General features: G+C 47.8%; 2 protein-coding genes across 3 annotated transcripts in view; one reads left to right on the forward strand and one right to left on the reverse strand.

The window, feature by feature from the left end:
- The window catches only part of SYN3 (synapsin III), a 465,237-nt gene that overhangs the window by 241,519 nt on the left and 210,322 nt on the right, over positions 1 to 13,396 (reverse strand). The window lies entirely within an intron of this gene.
- The window catches only part of TIMP3 (TIMP metallopeptidase inhibitor 3), a 59,256-nt gene continuing 50,035 nt past the window's right edge, over positions 4,176 to 13,396 (forward strand). Inside the window, exon 1 of the mRNA XM_060656524.3 lies at positions 4,176 to 4,599. Within this exon, the coding sequence (XP_060512507.1) occupies positions 4,479 to 4,599 (121 nt within the window). The 5' untranslated portion in view covers positions 4,176 to 4,478. The remainder of the gene's footprint in view (positions 4,600 to 13,396) is intronic.

Here is a 13,396-nt window from a genome sequence, read left to right on the forward strand (position 1 = left end):
CTGACGTCTTGGTTATTAACACTGTCTTCAAGGGGCTTCCTCTATCCTGGAAGGGAAACAGATGGTAAACAATCACACTGTAGTCAGCTAACTGGTGTGAAAGAAAGCACAGGGTGCTGTGGGGATACACTGCACTTGATTGATGAAGACTGGGGAGGGGAGATTACAGAAGGCTTTCTGGAGGAGGTGACATTTCAACTGCAACAGTGGTTCAATGAATTTTGAAAATAAGGTATAGAGACAATAAGAGACATATTTCCTGACCTTTTCATGCTTAACATCTAAGAGGTAAACAGACAGATAAACAAGTAGTTTACACGGGGCCCTGTCAGAAACAAGAGCTTCGGTCTCTCCTATGACTTCACCATCACCATCTTTGTTTTCAGCCTGAGTCTTGAAGGAGAGCACAGAATAGGAACTCAATAAGTGTTGACTGAGAGATTGATGGTTGTGCTTCAGTCTTGGGCACATTTGATTTGTCTCAAACCTGTTTAAATGGCAAGATCTATCTTCCCTTCCTTGTCCTTGAGAGTTTCCCAAGAGATCTTAGACTTTTTGAGCCAAGGGGGACCTTGGGGACCATTAAGTTACAGCTCTCATCCAATAAACACACAAATTGAGGTCTGGACAGGTGACGTGACTTGTCCACACACACACCTGTCCTTCTGTAGTGACTTTTGGAACCAATCTCACATCATTTTCTTTTTTTTTTTTTTCTTCCACCCAGCCTCTCTTTGTCCCCCAGAAATAAAGTTTCATGCATTTCTTTGCAGTAATATGTTTGGAATGTTTTCAAAAAGTATTAAATAATAATACAGAAAGAAAAAAAATAAACACACAAGACATAAACCTCTGGGGAGAACAGAGCGGTATGCATTCTGATTGGCTCAGAGATGATTATTATCATAATAGAGAACCATTTAGCCAGTGCACGTGGCAGGAGGAATTCTCCACATGTTACAGACTGTGCAAAGAGTCTCTGAGACTCTGAAAGAAACTCATCTACAGATCTGAAATGCAGATTCAGGACCACGAGTGGTTGGAGTTTCGATGACTAGGGTGTAAGCATTAGGTCATGTGCTGCAGATTGGGGGAACTGAGACCCATGAGTGTGTGGGAGAGAGCCAGGTAAGGAATTAGGCAGCTGCAACCCAATTCTGGCTGTGCCACTAGCTGACCGTGATAGGTTGGGCGGTTTTTTCACCTGTCTGAATCACCTTACCTTCCCCACCTATAAAATTAGGATGGATAGTCTCTTGGGTCCTTTTATAGGACCTCTAAATGTCTGTGAGAGACTTCTCATAGATTCCAGCATCCTGTAACTTGATTTAAGGGGGTGGACGTGGACCCACCTTCCCTGGAAAAGTTCTAGGAAAGGGGATATCAGGTAAGCTTGGTAAGTTTGAAGATAGGCCAGAGAGATTTCGAGACTTTTGCAGTTCTTTCAAGGTTTACAAATCTATCACTGTTCTTTGCTGTCAAGAGAAAGTAGGTGAGCCCGTATGGTCATTGTTACCACCAGCCGCAGGTCCACTCCATCTAGCTTATAAAACAGTCTTGAAAAAGTAATTCTTACATACTAGTACGTAGGTCTATGGACACCATGATATCTAGATTGATGCCTGTGAGGTCTGCTTGCTGACGGGGCTGACCCTAGCAGTAAGGCACCTCTTCCTCGGGGAGAGGACTGAGCTGAATTCTCATGGGTGGGCTGAGGGGAGTTCCCTGGAGTTCGACATTATGGGCAACTTCCTGACTGAAAGGGAAGCTGAACTCCAAAGGCTGTGTGAACCAGCTTAGGATAGGGAGCAGGAGGAAATAAACCAAAAGGCAATTTCATTACCTTTCAGCTGGAAAAACAATCAGATTACTCCTGGTGCTTACGTAATTAAGTAGCTGCCATAATCAAATGCTTCAGATTCTTCCTATAAGGAACCTACTGCTTGAAGTTCAACAAAAGTTACCTGCCTGATACTCGTGTTCGAGGGAAGCCTTCCCTTGGAGAAAATATTGGCATTTTGGACAAAACCGTAAAGTGACAAGAAAAAAAAAAAGAGAAGAGAGGGCCTTTATCACATAAGATGCTTATCCAACCAAAGTGGACTTGGTCTGGAAAGGCTTCTAAAACCTTCCACATGACTGGCATCATGCAAGGTTAAGTAAAACTCTCAAATCCCACCAAGTATGCCCTTATTCAACCTGGATCCTTGGAGTGGACTCTGGAGTGTCCACTGCTCCAGACTCAATGGGCTGCTGGCCACACCCCCACCCAAGTCTCCCGGGACCCTATTGTGTTCAGAGGGCTAAAAAACAGTGTGGCCAAATATCTCAGGTCTCAAAATATTTTAGTGTGCTTGGGGGAAATGATACAATTATATTCCATGAAACTGTAAGCCAAGTGCTGAGGTAAACATCGAAAGAGGGGAAAGATCTATCTGGGCCAGGCCATGGCTAGAGTTAAGGTGGGAAGGGGCTTAAAAGCTGGGGAGGGGATAAGGCAGAAAAATGTAGAAAACTCGATTCCTTCTTTATAGCTACAATTCTTAAGGGGGAGGGGATGAAGGAGTTTAAAAAATGTTCTTGGAAATACCATTTTCAATGAAATTTTCTGCTTCTGTCATCCCAGTATCACTTCTCTGAGATGTAATAGGGTTTCTGAGAAAGAAGTTGAACTTGCATTTCTGAGGAGTATTCCCGGTCCTTATTTTGTTCCAAATTTTCAGCATTTCTATAGCCAAAACATTCAAGTGTCTTTCTAAACAGAATGAGTTAGGAGAGAAAGGGAGAGAGGGAGCACGAAGAGAAAGGTAGAAGACTCCAGCTGCAAAAGGGCATCTGCGTGGTGACAGCTAGTTACTGCTGAAGTCCAGGGAAATCAAGCCTTTCTTTCGGTGCAAATGAATGAACTGAGTTCCTGGCTGGTTGCCAAGTCATGCCACCGTTCTGTGCCAGTTTCCTCATCTGGAAAGTGTCAATAATACTTTGTGCTTTTCCTATCTAAAAGAAATTTTGTGAGAGATAACAAGGTGTGGCATGGAAAATATAAGGCAGAATCAAGATGTTACTCAATAATCAGGATAGTTATAGTATTCGTTATCAGCAATTATCCATCACAGCTAGTAGTCTAGGATCCTGGATAGCTCTCCAGAATCTGGTGTTACCGCAGGGTGGGATCAGTTCACCCCCAAATTCCTTTCTGAAGGATGGAGACTTGTCTGGCCTTGGTGGGGTTACCATTCCTCCTGCCCTTTCTACTCACTGCTTTTCAAATAAACTCAGGGCCTTTGCACTTGCTGTTCTCCTTGACTGGTGTCCTCTCCTCCCAGATTTCCACAGGAGTTCCTCCCACTCCTTTTTCCCTGCTCACATCTCAGCTAGAACGTCACCTCCTTAGAGATACCTTCTCTTACTGGCACATAGAAAGCGGTGCCTCCCCAGTGATTTCTAACCCATTACTAAGTTTTGTTTCTTCATGGTACTATCACCATAGAACATTACCCAATGCATTCGTGAATTCACTGATGCATTGCCTGCAACTTTCATGCAAGCAAGGAATCTGTTTTGTTCATTCCAACATCCAGAACAGTGTTTGTTGAATGCCTTCACGGTTTACTCTGGGTGAGCCTGGAGAAACCACAGTACATTATAGCCAGCTCCAAAGGGCAGATGGCTTCCTCACATCCAGGAAAGTTGGGGGTGGGGGCGTAGGTCGTCAGCTGGCTCTTTCCCCTCTGACCCTGCTCTCTCCAGAGAAGGCGGAGAATTTGGCCTTTTTCCTTTCCACCAGGCACAGTCAGGGTCTCCAAGGCCAGGACCGCCTCTGACCCGAGGACGGGTTGGTGGCAGTCGACCGTGGTTTGGATCAGAAGTGCGCAGAGAGAAGGGTGGGTGTGTGGTCAGGGTACCAGAGAGATGGGACACGCGAGCGACGCTCCGGGGGCCCCTCCGCGAAGCGTAGGTCCCGAGCGCGTTCCGGTTCACCCACTCCTGTGCCCACAGCCGCATTATTCCCTATAAGGATCTGAACGGTCCGGGGCGGCCCCGCCCCGTCGGCCCGCGCCCCCGGCCCCGCCCCCTTCGGAGGGCCGATGAGGTAATGCGGCTCTGCCATTGGTCGGTGGGGGCGGGCCCCGAGTGCCCGAGAGGGGGTGCCCGGGGGACCCGCGCTATATCACTCGGCCGCCCGGCAGCGGCGCAGAGCGGGCAGCGGGCGGGCGCTCAGACGGCTTCTCCTCCTTCTGCTCCGCCCCAGCTCCTGCTCCTTCGCGGAGAGACCGCCGGCCCGCAGAGTCGTGCGCCAGCTCCGAGGCAGCCTCGCTGCACCCCATCCCGTGCGGTGGGCACTCCGAGGGCAGCGCGCCCGAGGTCAAAGTTGCCCCGCACGGCCGGGCAGGCGAGCTCGGGCTGCAGCGGCCCCTCCAGCGGCGCGCGCTTCAACTTTGGAGAGGCGAGCAGCAGCCTCAGCAGCGGCAGCGGCGATGACTCCCTGGCTCGGGCTAGTCGTGCTCCTGGGCAGCTGGAGCCTGGGGGACTGGGGCGCCGAGGCGTGCACATGCTCGCCCAGCCACCCCCAGGACGCCTTCTGCAACTCTGACATCGGTAAGCGCTCCGGGTGTCCCCGCCAGAGCCCCCGCGGTGCCCGCTCTCGCGCTGCAGTCCTGACCCCGGCGCAGCTCCGGGTGGCATGACGAGCCCGGCTCCTTTTCTCTGCCTGAGGTTGGGGTGGGGTGGCAAAACCCAGTTTTTTCGGTCGGAGGACCTGGCATGGCTGAAGGCGCAGATGCCCTGCAGAGAAAACCCGCGGTGGCTGAGGGAACCCCTTGCAGCCTTTGCTCTCCTGTTGGTCCTTTTGACATCTGGAACATTTCCCTTTTCACTATCACGAGAGGCAGTGCTGGGGGAGAAGGGTGGGAGAGGATTCCTAAAACTTGGAATGCCAACCAACTAAAGTACTGGGATGTTCAATAGTTTGAAAAAAAAAAAGTTGCCAGCCATGTGCACAAAGTTGCAGGAGAATCTTGAAGTTTTCTGAGTTTGCATTTTCTCCTGCACCCATGAAGTTCATTCCTTTCACTGAGACCCAACGCAGTCTCCCACTTCCCAAGCAACTGCTAACCGAGCTTCTTGGACTGCCAAGTTTCAGTGGATTTAAGGGGGGAAAATGAGAAGAAAGCTGTGGGGTTGACCCTTCCCTGGAGGAACTGTATTTGAGAGTGTTGATAGCAAGCAGGAGGCGGCGTGTGTGAGGGATCACTTATCACACAGCTGTGAGAATTCACAGGAAGGCTATTTTTTTTCCCCCTTGACTGTGTGTGGGGAGGGGGAGAAGGAGCAGTGGGAAACAGATTTGTCATCAAAAGAACAAAGATGCCAAGGGTCACATCATGGTGATGATTCCAAACTGGAGTTAGTGTCTTGGTTAGAGACTCAGTAAGAAGTAGAACCAGTTTCTATCCAGGGCCTTTCGAGTGTCCTGGGAGAACTTGTTTGGGAGTGTTTTGGGACACTTGTGTTTGGATGGCCAGAGGTGGAGTAGCAGCTGGAAAACATCTCTCTTCTCCTTTCCAGCTCATAAAGCATGCAAGTCCAGTGGCCCCTGCTGTGTGTGTGTGTGTGTGTGTGTGTGTGTGTGTGTGTGTACTTGGGCTGGGATGGGGTGGGGCACAGTCTAGCTGCCCTCTGCCTGTGTCGATTCAGAGGTGAAGAATGGAGCGTGTGTGTTTTAAGTCATAAAGAAGAAGGAAAATTTTCCACTGGGTCCTGGGTGAGGGCCTCCACAAGTGTGCTGCAGGGGCGGAGGGGGAGGAGACAGGAGCCTGGCAAGGGAGGCAGCTAGAGTTGGGAGGGGCACTGCTGGTGGGCCCCGCTGAGCCTAGGAGAAGTCAGGGAGGTGGCTGTGGTGACCAGAAGGTCAGTCCAGTTGGCAGGCATGGGTGTTTATGTGACCTGGGGTCACCCTTGTTAGAGTTTCCTGGGGCCCATGCTGTGCACCCTTCCCATTCCCCGGGGAATCTGGCTGGCCCCTTGGTTTGTGGATTGCCTGAAGGATTCTTTCGGGCTGCCTGAGACCTGGAAGGTTTTCCTCTTTCTCCTCTGACCGCCCCCACCCAAATTCCACTTGGCCTGTCCCTCCTCCATCCTCACCCCTTTGGTGACATTCCCACCTGGGTAGTGTTGGAAGCCACTGTTGCTGCCACTGGTGGGGTCTGGTTTGGGTTAGTGAGGAGTCCAGGAGGCTGACAGGTGGAGTCAGGGCGTCCTCTTCTGCTTGACAATGGTTTGGGTGTGTTCACTTGGATTTTTTGGTGTGCAGGGAGAGGGGAACCTCATGCCTCCCCCTTGCCCTTGGCTTTTGGGTTTTCACCCTGCAAGTTCACCAGAAAACAGTGGAAAGAGCAGCAAGGAGACCCTGCTTTTAATGGCTGTGCCGATGGACTCTGTTTATTGTTTAGATTTCCTGCTGTGGGTCCGGGCTGATGCAGAAAGTTTCTTGTGATTTCTCTGGATTTCTTCAAGAAATCTCCTCCCTCAAAAAACTGCCCAGAGAAAAAGCTAAGTTGCCAGGAAGTACCCACATACCAGAACATTGTGGTAGCAAAAATAAAAAAGAAACAAAAAATCTTCGATATGCTGGCACCACTCCAAATCGTCCTGCCTAGCTTTGGTGCACTGCACTAGTGGTGGGGATGAGATAATGCTTTTAAAAATGGGAGGTGTGGATGTGGGCTGCTTGCTTGTTGACCTCCACTGCCTTACACTACTCTGCCGGTGTCCAGTAGGTGGCTCCCAGTTTTTTCTTGCTTGTGGCCTTTCTGGTTTCCAGTCTGGGTTGCAGCTCTGCCTGTCCTCTCAGTGAAGGAGATGTGTAGAAGCTCCCCATCCTTCTTGACCCTTACAACCCCACTAATCAACGCTGTAGCCCATTAAAGACGCTCAAGCCAGACCACCAGCTTCCTCTTCCAGAACCTTCCTGGCTGTTTTCTCTTTGTGGCCGGCTGCCACGTTGCCGGGCAAAGGGCGCCGCATGCCTGACTTGGCCCTGTCTAAAGAACCCCCCATGGTCTTCCCTCTCTTTTCTCCTCATCCACAGGTGTCTCTTTTTGCCTTTCTCCCCCCAAACCCTGGGGATTGGCACTGCTTTCTGGGTGGGGAGGAGTTAAAAGGTGTTTCTATGGCAACTCCAGGCCCTGCACCCTAGTGAAGTGTTTAGGAGAAGAATAAACTACATGCTGGCTTATAAAACATACTGTGGGGGAAAGAAAAGGACTTGGCAGCAGCCAGGATGTCTGTGGCCCCCTCCCCACCAGTCATTGCCCCTGAAACTCCTGACAAAACCTTGACTCTGGAGGAGGGAGAGGAGGGGGCTGGGAATGAAGAAGGCAGCCTTGGCTGGCTAGATCCTGCTCCAGCAGCTCGGTCCAGCTCAGGAAGGGGCAGGCAGTGCCAAGAGCCTTCTGAAAATTGGTGTGTGTGTGTGTGTGTGTGTGTGTGTGTGTGTGTGTGTGTGTGTGGTTTCTGCAGGAGGCGGGCAATAGAGAGAGAATTTTGCTTCAGAATGCCAAGCCCTTCTCTCTAGCCTCCTTTGCATAGAGGAATGGGGCTGTGCCATAGAGTGTTGGGGGCCTGCCTCCTGAGACTGTTGGGAATTCAAGAGTGAGGCTCAGCTTGGGGGCCCGCTGCCAGCCCTGGAGGACAGTCTCTGGATATCTCCAAATTGTTTTGACAGGGACCAATGCCAGCAGATTCTTTTGGTATCAGATCTGAGGTTGTGGTTTTAGCAAAGAAGCCATTTTCAAAGAAGCCAGATCTATTCTCTCTCTCTCTCTCTCTCTCTCTCTCTCTCTCATACACACACACACACACACACACACACACACACACACACACAATTACACTCCACACTGGGCTTTGTGACCTAAGGAAAATAAAAAGGTTCAGACTTCAGAGAGGAGCCAGCCACTTGGGGAGAGGACCCAGGCTTTCTGAATCTCGGGAACTCTAGAAAGAGGAGAACTGCACTACATAGGAAGGAAGAGACATCTCCCAGACCCCTACTAGGTGCAAGCACTTCACAGATCCTGTGTCTTTCATCCACCCAGCAACCTTAAGAGTAGGTATCCACCCATTTTTTCAGATGGAAAACATCAAGTCTGGGAAAGGTTGTGCTCGTCCAAGGTCACCCAGTTACTAAATGCTAAGGCTAATTCCTTCTTAGTCATGCAGTTCTTCAAAACCTTTTCAAATTTCATTTACTCTTGATATTCTAAGGCAAACGACCCTTCCTTGGACTGAAGTGGAATGAAGGGTTAATATTTGAAGAATGCTTTACTTATTAATTTGGGGAAGTTGTCATTAAAAGTATGTCATATAATTTCACTCATATATGGAATTTAAGAAACAAAACAGATGAACATAAGGGAAGGGAAGGAAAAATAAGATAAAAACAGAGAGTGAGGCAAACCATAAGAGACTCTTAAAGACAGAGAATAAACTGAGGGTTGCTGCAGGGGAGGTGGGTGGGGGATGGGCTAAATGGGTGATGCGTACTAAGGAGGGCACTTGTTGGGATGAGCACTGGGTGTCATATGTAAGTGATGAATCACTGGGTTCTACTCCTGAAACCAGTACAATACTGTGTTTTAACTAACTTGAATTTAAATAATTTTTTAAAACAGAGAGAAAAGTTAAAAAAAAGTATGAAGAGAGCCAGAATGACCTGAGGTTTTAAGTAAACATCATCTTCTAGGAGGAAGAAATTATTATTATTACTGTTGTTGTTATTGTTATTATTGTTATCATTTTAGGGCATAAATAGAGAAAAATAAAGAAAAATTTCTAATGTTCTTTGGCTATGAAAGAGACCCTCAAAACCACCAAGTCAAAGTAAAGTAATGACTCAGTTTATCACCCTGAGACCCAGGAGAAGTAAAGCTAATGGAGACCAGACATCTTGGGCTTTACGACCCTTCCTCTTCTAGATGGGGATGAGTTGGGGCTGCCCAGGATGAGGTGCCCACTCTATGTAGATGGCTGGTGTGGTGGCAGGAACACCAGAGACTGGGTCCTGGCTGGCTGGAGAAGGTGCCTCTCCCACGGTTCTGTGTCCCTTTCACAGTCCCTGGATAGATAAGGCTAGAAAAGTGGCCACAGAAGTGGCTTGGGTGGAGGGACTTTTGTTTGTTTTGCAGGAACAGCAGGAACTATTCAGCTCCACTGCTGAATGGCACATTCCAACAGGTTCATTAATTAAAAACAAAAACAACAACACAATTCTCCATTGCATTTGGCTTTTACCATTCCAGCCAGTATGGACAAGGAGGCCCCTTCTTCTAGCCTTTGTCATCGTCACCTCCTGGGTGGCCTTGAGAGGCAGCCTGGGGTGGTGGAAAGGCCTTGCGGTGGGCAGAGCTGCGTTTAAATCCTTCCTCTGGGGCTTGTTGGTGGTGTGCACTTAGGCATGTTATTGGACGTCTTTAAGCTTTGGTTTCCTCATTTATAAAAGGGGAATAATAATTTGCAACACCTTGGCCCTTTAATTTTTTTCTCCACATTTTAAAAGTCACAAGTATTATGTGAATACATTCTACATCCATGTATGTATGTATCTGTGTGTACATGTGTATCCCTCCATCTATCCATCCATCCATCGTCCATTCATCGCCAGTCATCCATCCATATCTATCTATCTATCTATCTATCTAATCATCTATCATCTGTCTAAAATTAGATAAGGGTAACGTCCTTTTTGAGCACTTTCTCTCATTCTAGCTTCTCTGGATCTTTTCCTCCTGATGCATTTACATATGTAGGTACCCAAGGAAAATTTATAGTAGTTTTTCCCTTAGACACAGGAACAGTAGAATACCATAAATAGTGGAATATTGCATATAGCATTCTGCTTGTTGTAACCGAACAATATGTATTAGGTCTTATTCTCAGCAAATGTACATATAGATCTGCTTCTTCTATGTATAGTATTCCAAGGGATTGTAATTAATTATAATTAAAAAGCTAACAAGCTTAGAGTGGTTACTGTATGCTGGGCACCATTCTAAGGAGGTAACGTGCATTAACTCATTTAATTCTCTCGATAATCCTATGAGGCAGGTGTGCTATTCTGTCGTCTCCATTTTACGGATGAGGAACTGAGGCTTAGAAAAATTAGGTAACTTGTTCAAGATAGTAGCAAAGCCTGTATTTAAAATCCAGCAGCCTGGCTCTAAAGTATAATCAACTACTATACTATATGCTAATTGCCTTATATTATATCATTTGTCATACTATATGTTATATATTACTGTATACTATTATATTACTCTAATATATAACCCTGTAGGATGTATTTGTTTGGCCATTTCCCTATTGACAGATGTCTAGGTTTCTAACAATGTTTAAAAAAAAAATTTTTAATTATTTTTGAGAGAATGAGACACAGCATGAGTGGGAAAGGGACAGCGAGAGAGGGAGACAGAATCAGAAGTGGGATGGGGCGCCTGGGTGGCTCAGTCGGTTGGGCGGCCGACTTCAGCTCAGGTCACGATCTCGCGGTCCGTGAGTTCGAGCCCCGCGTCGGGCTCTGGGCCGATGGCTCAGAGCCTGGAGCCTGCTTCCGATTCTGTGTTTCCCTCTCTCTCTGCCCCTCCCCCGTTCATGCTCTGTCTCTCTCTGTCTCAAAAATAAATAAAACATTAAAAAAAAATTTTAAAAAAGAAGTGGGCTCCAGGCTTTGAGCTCTCAGCACAGAGCCTGACGTGGAGCTCAAACTCATGAGCGGGAAGATCATGACCTGAGCTGAAAGTCGGACGCTTAACCAACTGAGCCACCCAGGCGCCCCTCTAACAACTTTTCATGTTTACAAAAAGCACTGCAATAGATAGTTGTCTCATTCTCTTGTTCACGTGTGCAAATATTTCTTCACGGCAGATGTGCAACTGGAATTCTTGGACATAGGTAGGTGCATTTTACATTTTAACAGCACCTGCCAGTTTGCCCTCCCGAGTGGCTTTGTTCACATGGTTCTTTTCAGATGTGCAACACGAAGGGATAGAAGAACTATTACAGCCTTGTGCTGGAGAGACTTCATGCTTCTCTCAAATGGCAACACAGTTTATCATTTTTAGTGATTGTCTGAGGTTTTCCTTTTTGCTTATCCTTTTGTCCCTCTGAAAGGGAACGAAACTAGGGCCACTTGGACCAAGTTGATGGGAGCATTTTTATAGGGAGAGAAGGGCTTAAGTGCCCCCAAAAGCCATGGCTCTTGACTTGTTGCAGCTTGGGAGTCATTCAGTTGAAGATGGTTTTATTTTTTTGGTTTCACAGTAAGCAAGGGGCCTTTCATCACATTAAGTTGCTTGGCTTTGGGGTTTGTCATGAGCTCAGGTCTAGACACATGTGGCTGTATGTTGAAGACACATGCTGCCTCAAAGATGTCCCCTTGTTGCCTGGCCCTGGCCAGACTCATGGTGACAGTGAGAGAACTCCTCCCTTTGTGTCGCCGTACTGCCCTTGCTGGTGCATTTGGATGGTGCGTGGCTGGGAATGGATGGACTGCGGAGAGGCAAGCATGGTGGGTTCTAGTCAAGAAACATGTTGGGGTCAGTATGGGAGCTTGAAGTGCTGATTTAAGAGATAGTTTCACTGTCTTGCTTAAAACCCTTCATTGAACTCTTGGGCTGAAGTGTCATAAATGTTTCCAAAGAGGGCCAGTCTTACCCCTGCCTCCCTCTTCGTCACCCTCTCACCACGCCCTTCTAGCTCCTGCTGTTTAGATTCTGTCTGGGTCTTGCCCCATGCTGTCCCCTCAGCTTTGAACACCCTCAATAACTTCCCGTTCTTGAGGTCTCATTTGGTCCCATTTCCCTGCCCACTCCCTAGCACTGGTGCAAAATAGTCACACCTTGCCCAAATTGTGAACATGTTGAAAACACCATCTTTAGTAAAAATCAAATTCTCCAAAGCTGCATGGGAAATTCCCAGAGTGAGTCATTCTTGAGCTGGGAGAGACCTAAGGGCTGTGTACCACCCAGAGGGACACATCTAACCCCTCTGAGAGGGGAAGGACCTGTTGGGCTGTCTGCACTACTTGCTAAGTCCAGTCCCATCTTCTGACCATGATGCTCCATCATGCTTCCAGAGGAAAAAAAGCTTGGAGACTCTAAATGTCACTTCAGAAGAGGATCACCAAAAATGACAGCTACCTTTCCCTGAGAGGTACGTATTATGCTCCAGGCACTTGCACCAAAATCCTTGCGTGCGTATCAGTCACCCTGTGAGGTGGATACCACCCATCCCAGCTGCCTGGGGAGCGATCTGATGCTAGAGGCATGAAATTGCTTGCCCAAGATCATACCTCTAAGAAATGGAGTCTATGCAAAAGTTGTATTCTGAATCGGTGTAGACCAAGGGCTAGGACTCCTTAGCCTTGGAGCTTCTCCTTTTGCAACTTCCTCCACATGGGTTTTTGGACTCCCTGCTGCCAGGGTTCCCCTCGGGATGCTTCTCTTTGGTTTTCTTCCATAGCCAGCCTCGCCAGCTCTGTCCTCCCCTGCTGCCCCCGATTTTATTGCCGTACGGTCCTAACAAAACCAAGCCTCAGACCCTATGTCTGATCCCTATGCCAGTGCTCCTCCCACTGAACCAGCGATTCCAGCCTTGTCAATGCCAAGGACTATTTTTATTACCTTTCCCTCCATGGATTCCATGTTTGGATAAATTAACCATCCCATTTTTGTGTGTCAATTATTTTTCCACAAAAACCAGTTAAAAGATATTTATAATGGCCGATGCCAGCCAGTCATTTTTCTGACATGATTAGCTAACACACAAACTAATTGCAGCCCAAAGCAAAGAAACCTGGTGTCTTCTTAAGCCTGAGAAGCTTTTTTATTGGATGATTTATTGTATGATTTGGGTTGGCTTACTGAAGTGCTAAAAATAGCTCATGGACCATAGCAGATCACTATTCTTCACTCTTCTGAGAGTGGTCCTTTAGTTTTACACCACTTTACCATCCCTTCTCCACGTGGGCAGGCCCATGCATTCACTACCCTTACCATCTTCCTGGTTACCCACAGTGCTAGGAGTGGGCTGGAAGAGCTGGCAGGTCACTAGCACGTCCTGGGTGAGTTGTATACCCTCTCAGAGGTTACATGGGTTCAGGGATCTGTTTTCCTATGTTAATCTCTGACAGGCTGGAGTAGACCGGTAGGTATTGATTCTAGCTAAAGGGACTCATTAAATAGCGTTTGACAGGAGGTTACAAGGTGTCCATCTCAGCCATGGTGGAACTAAGAGGATGTTTTGCTCGGTGGCTAAAATATTAGTGTCTGGAGGAGGGAAGGGGACCTAAAGAACCTCTCCTGATGTACTTATAGCCATCTGTGAGCCCCGGATGGTT

The sequence above is a fragment of the Panthera onca genome, chromosome B4 (assembly GCF_046562875.1).
Source record: "Panthera onca isolate mPanOnc1 chromosome B4, mPanOnc1 haplotype 2, whole genome shotgun sequence".
Lineage (NCBI taxonomy): Eukaryota > Metazoa > Chordata > Mammalia > Carnivora > Felidae > Panthera > Panthera onca.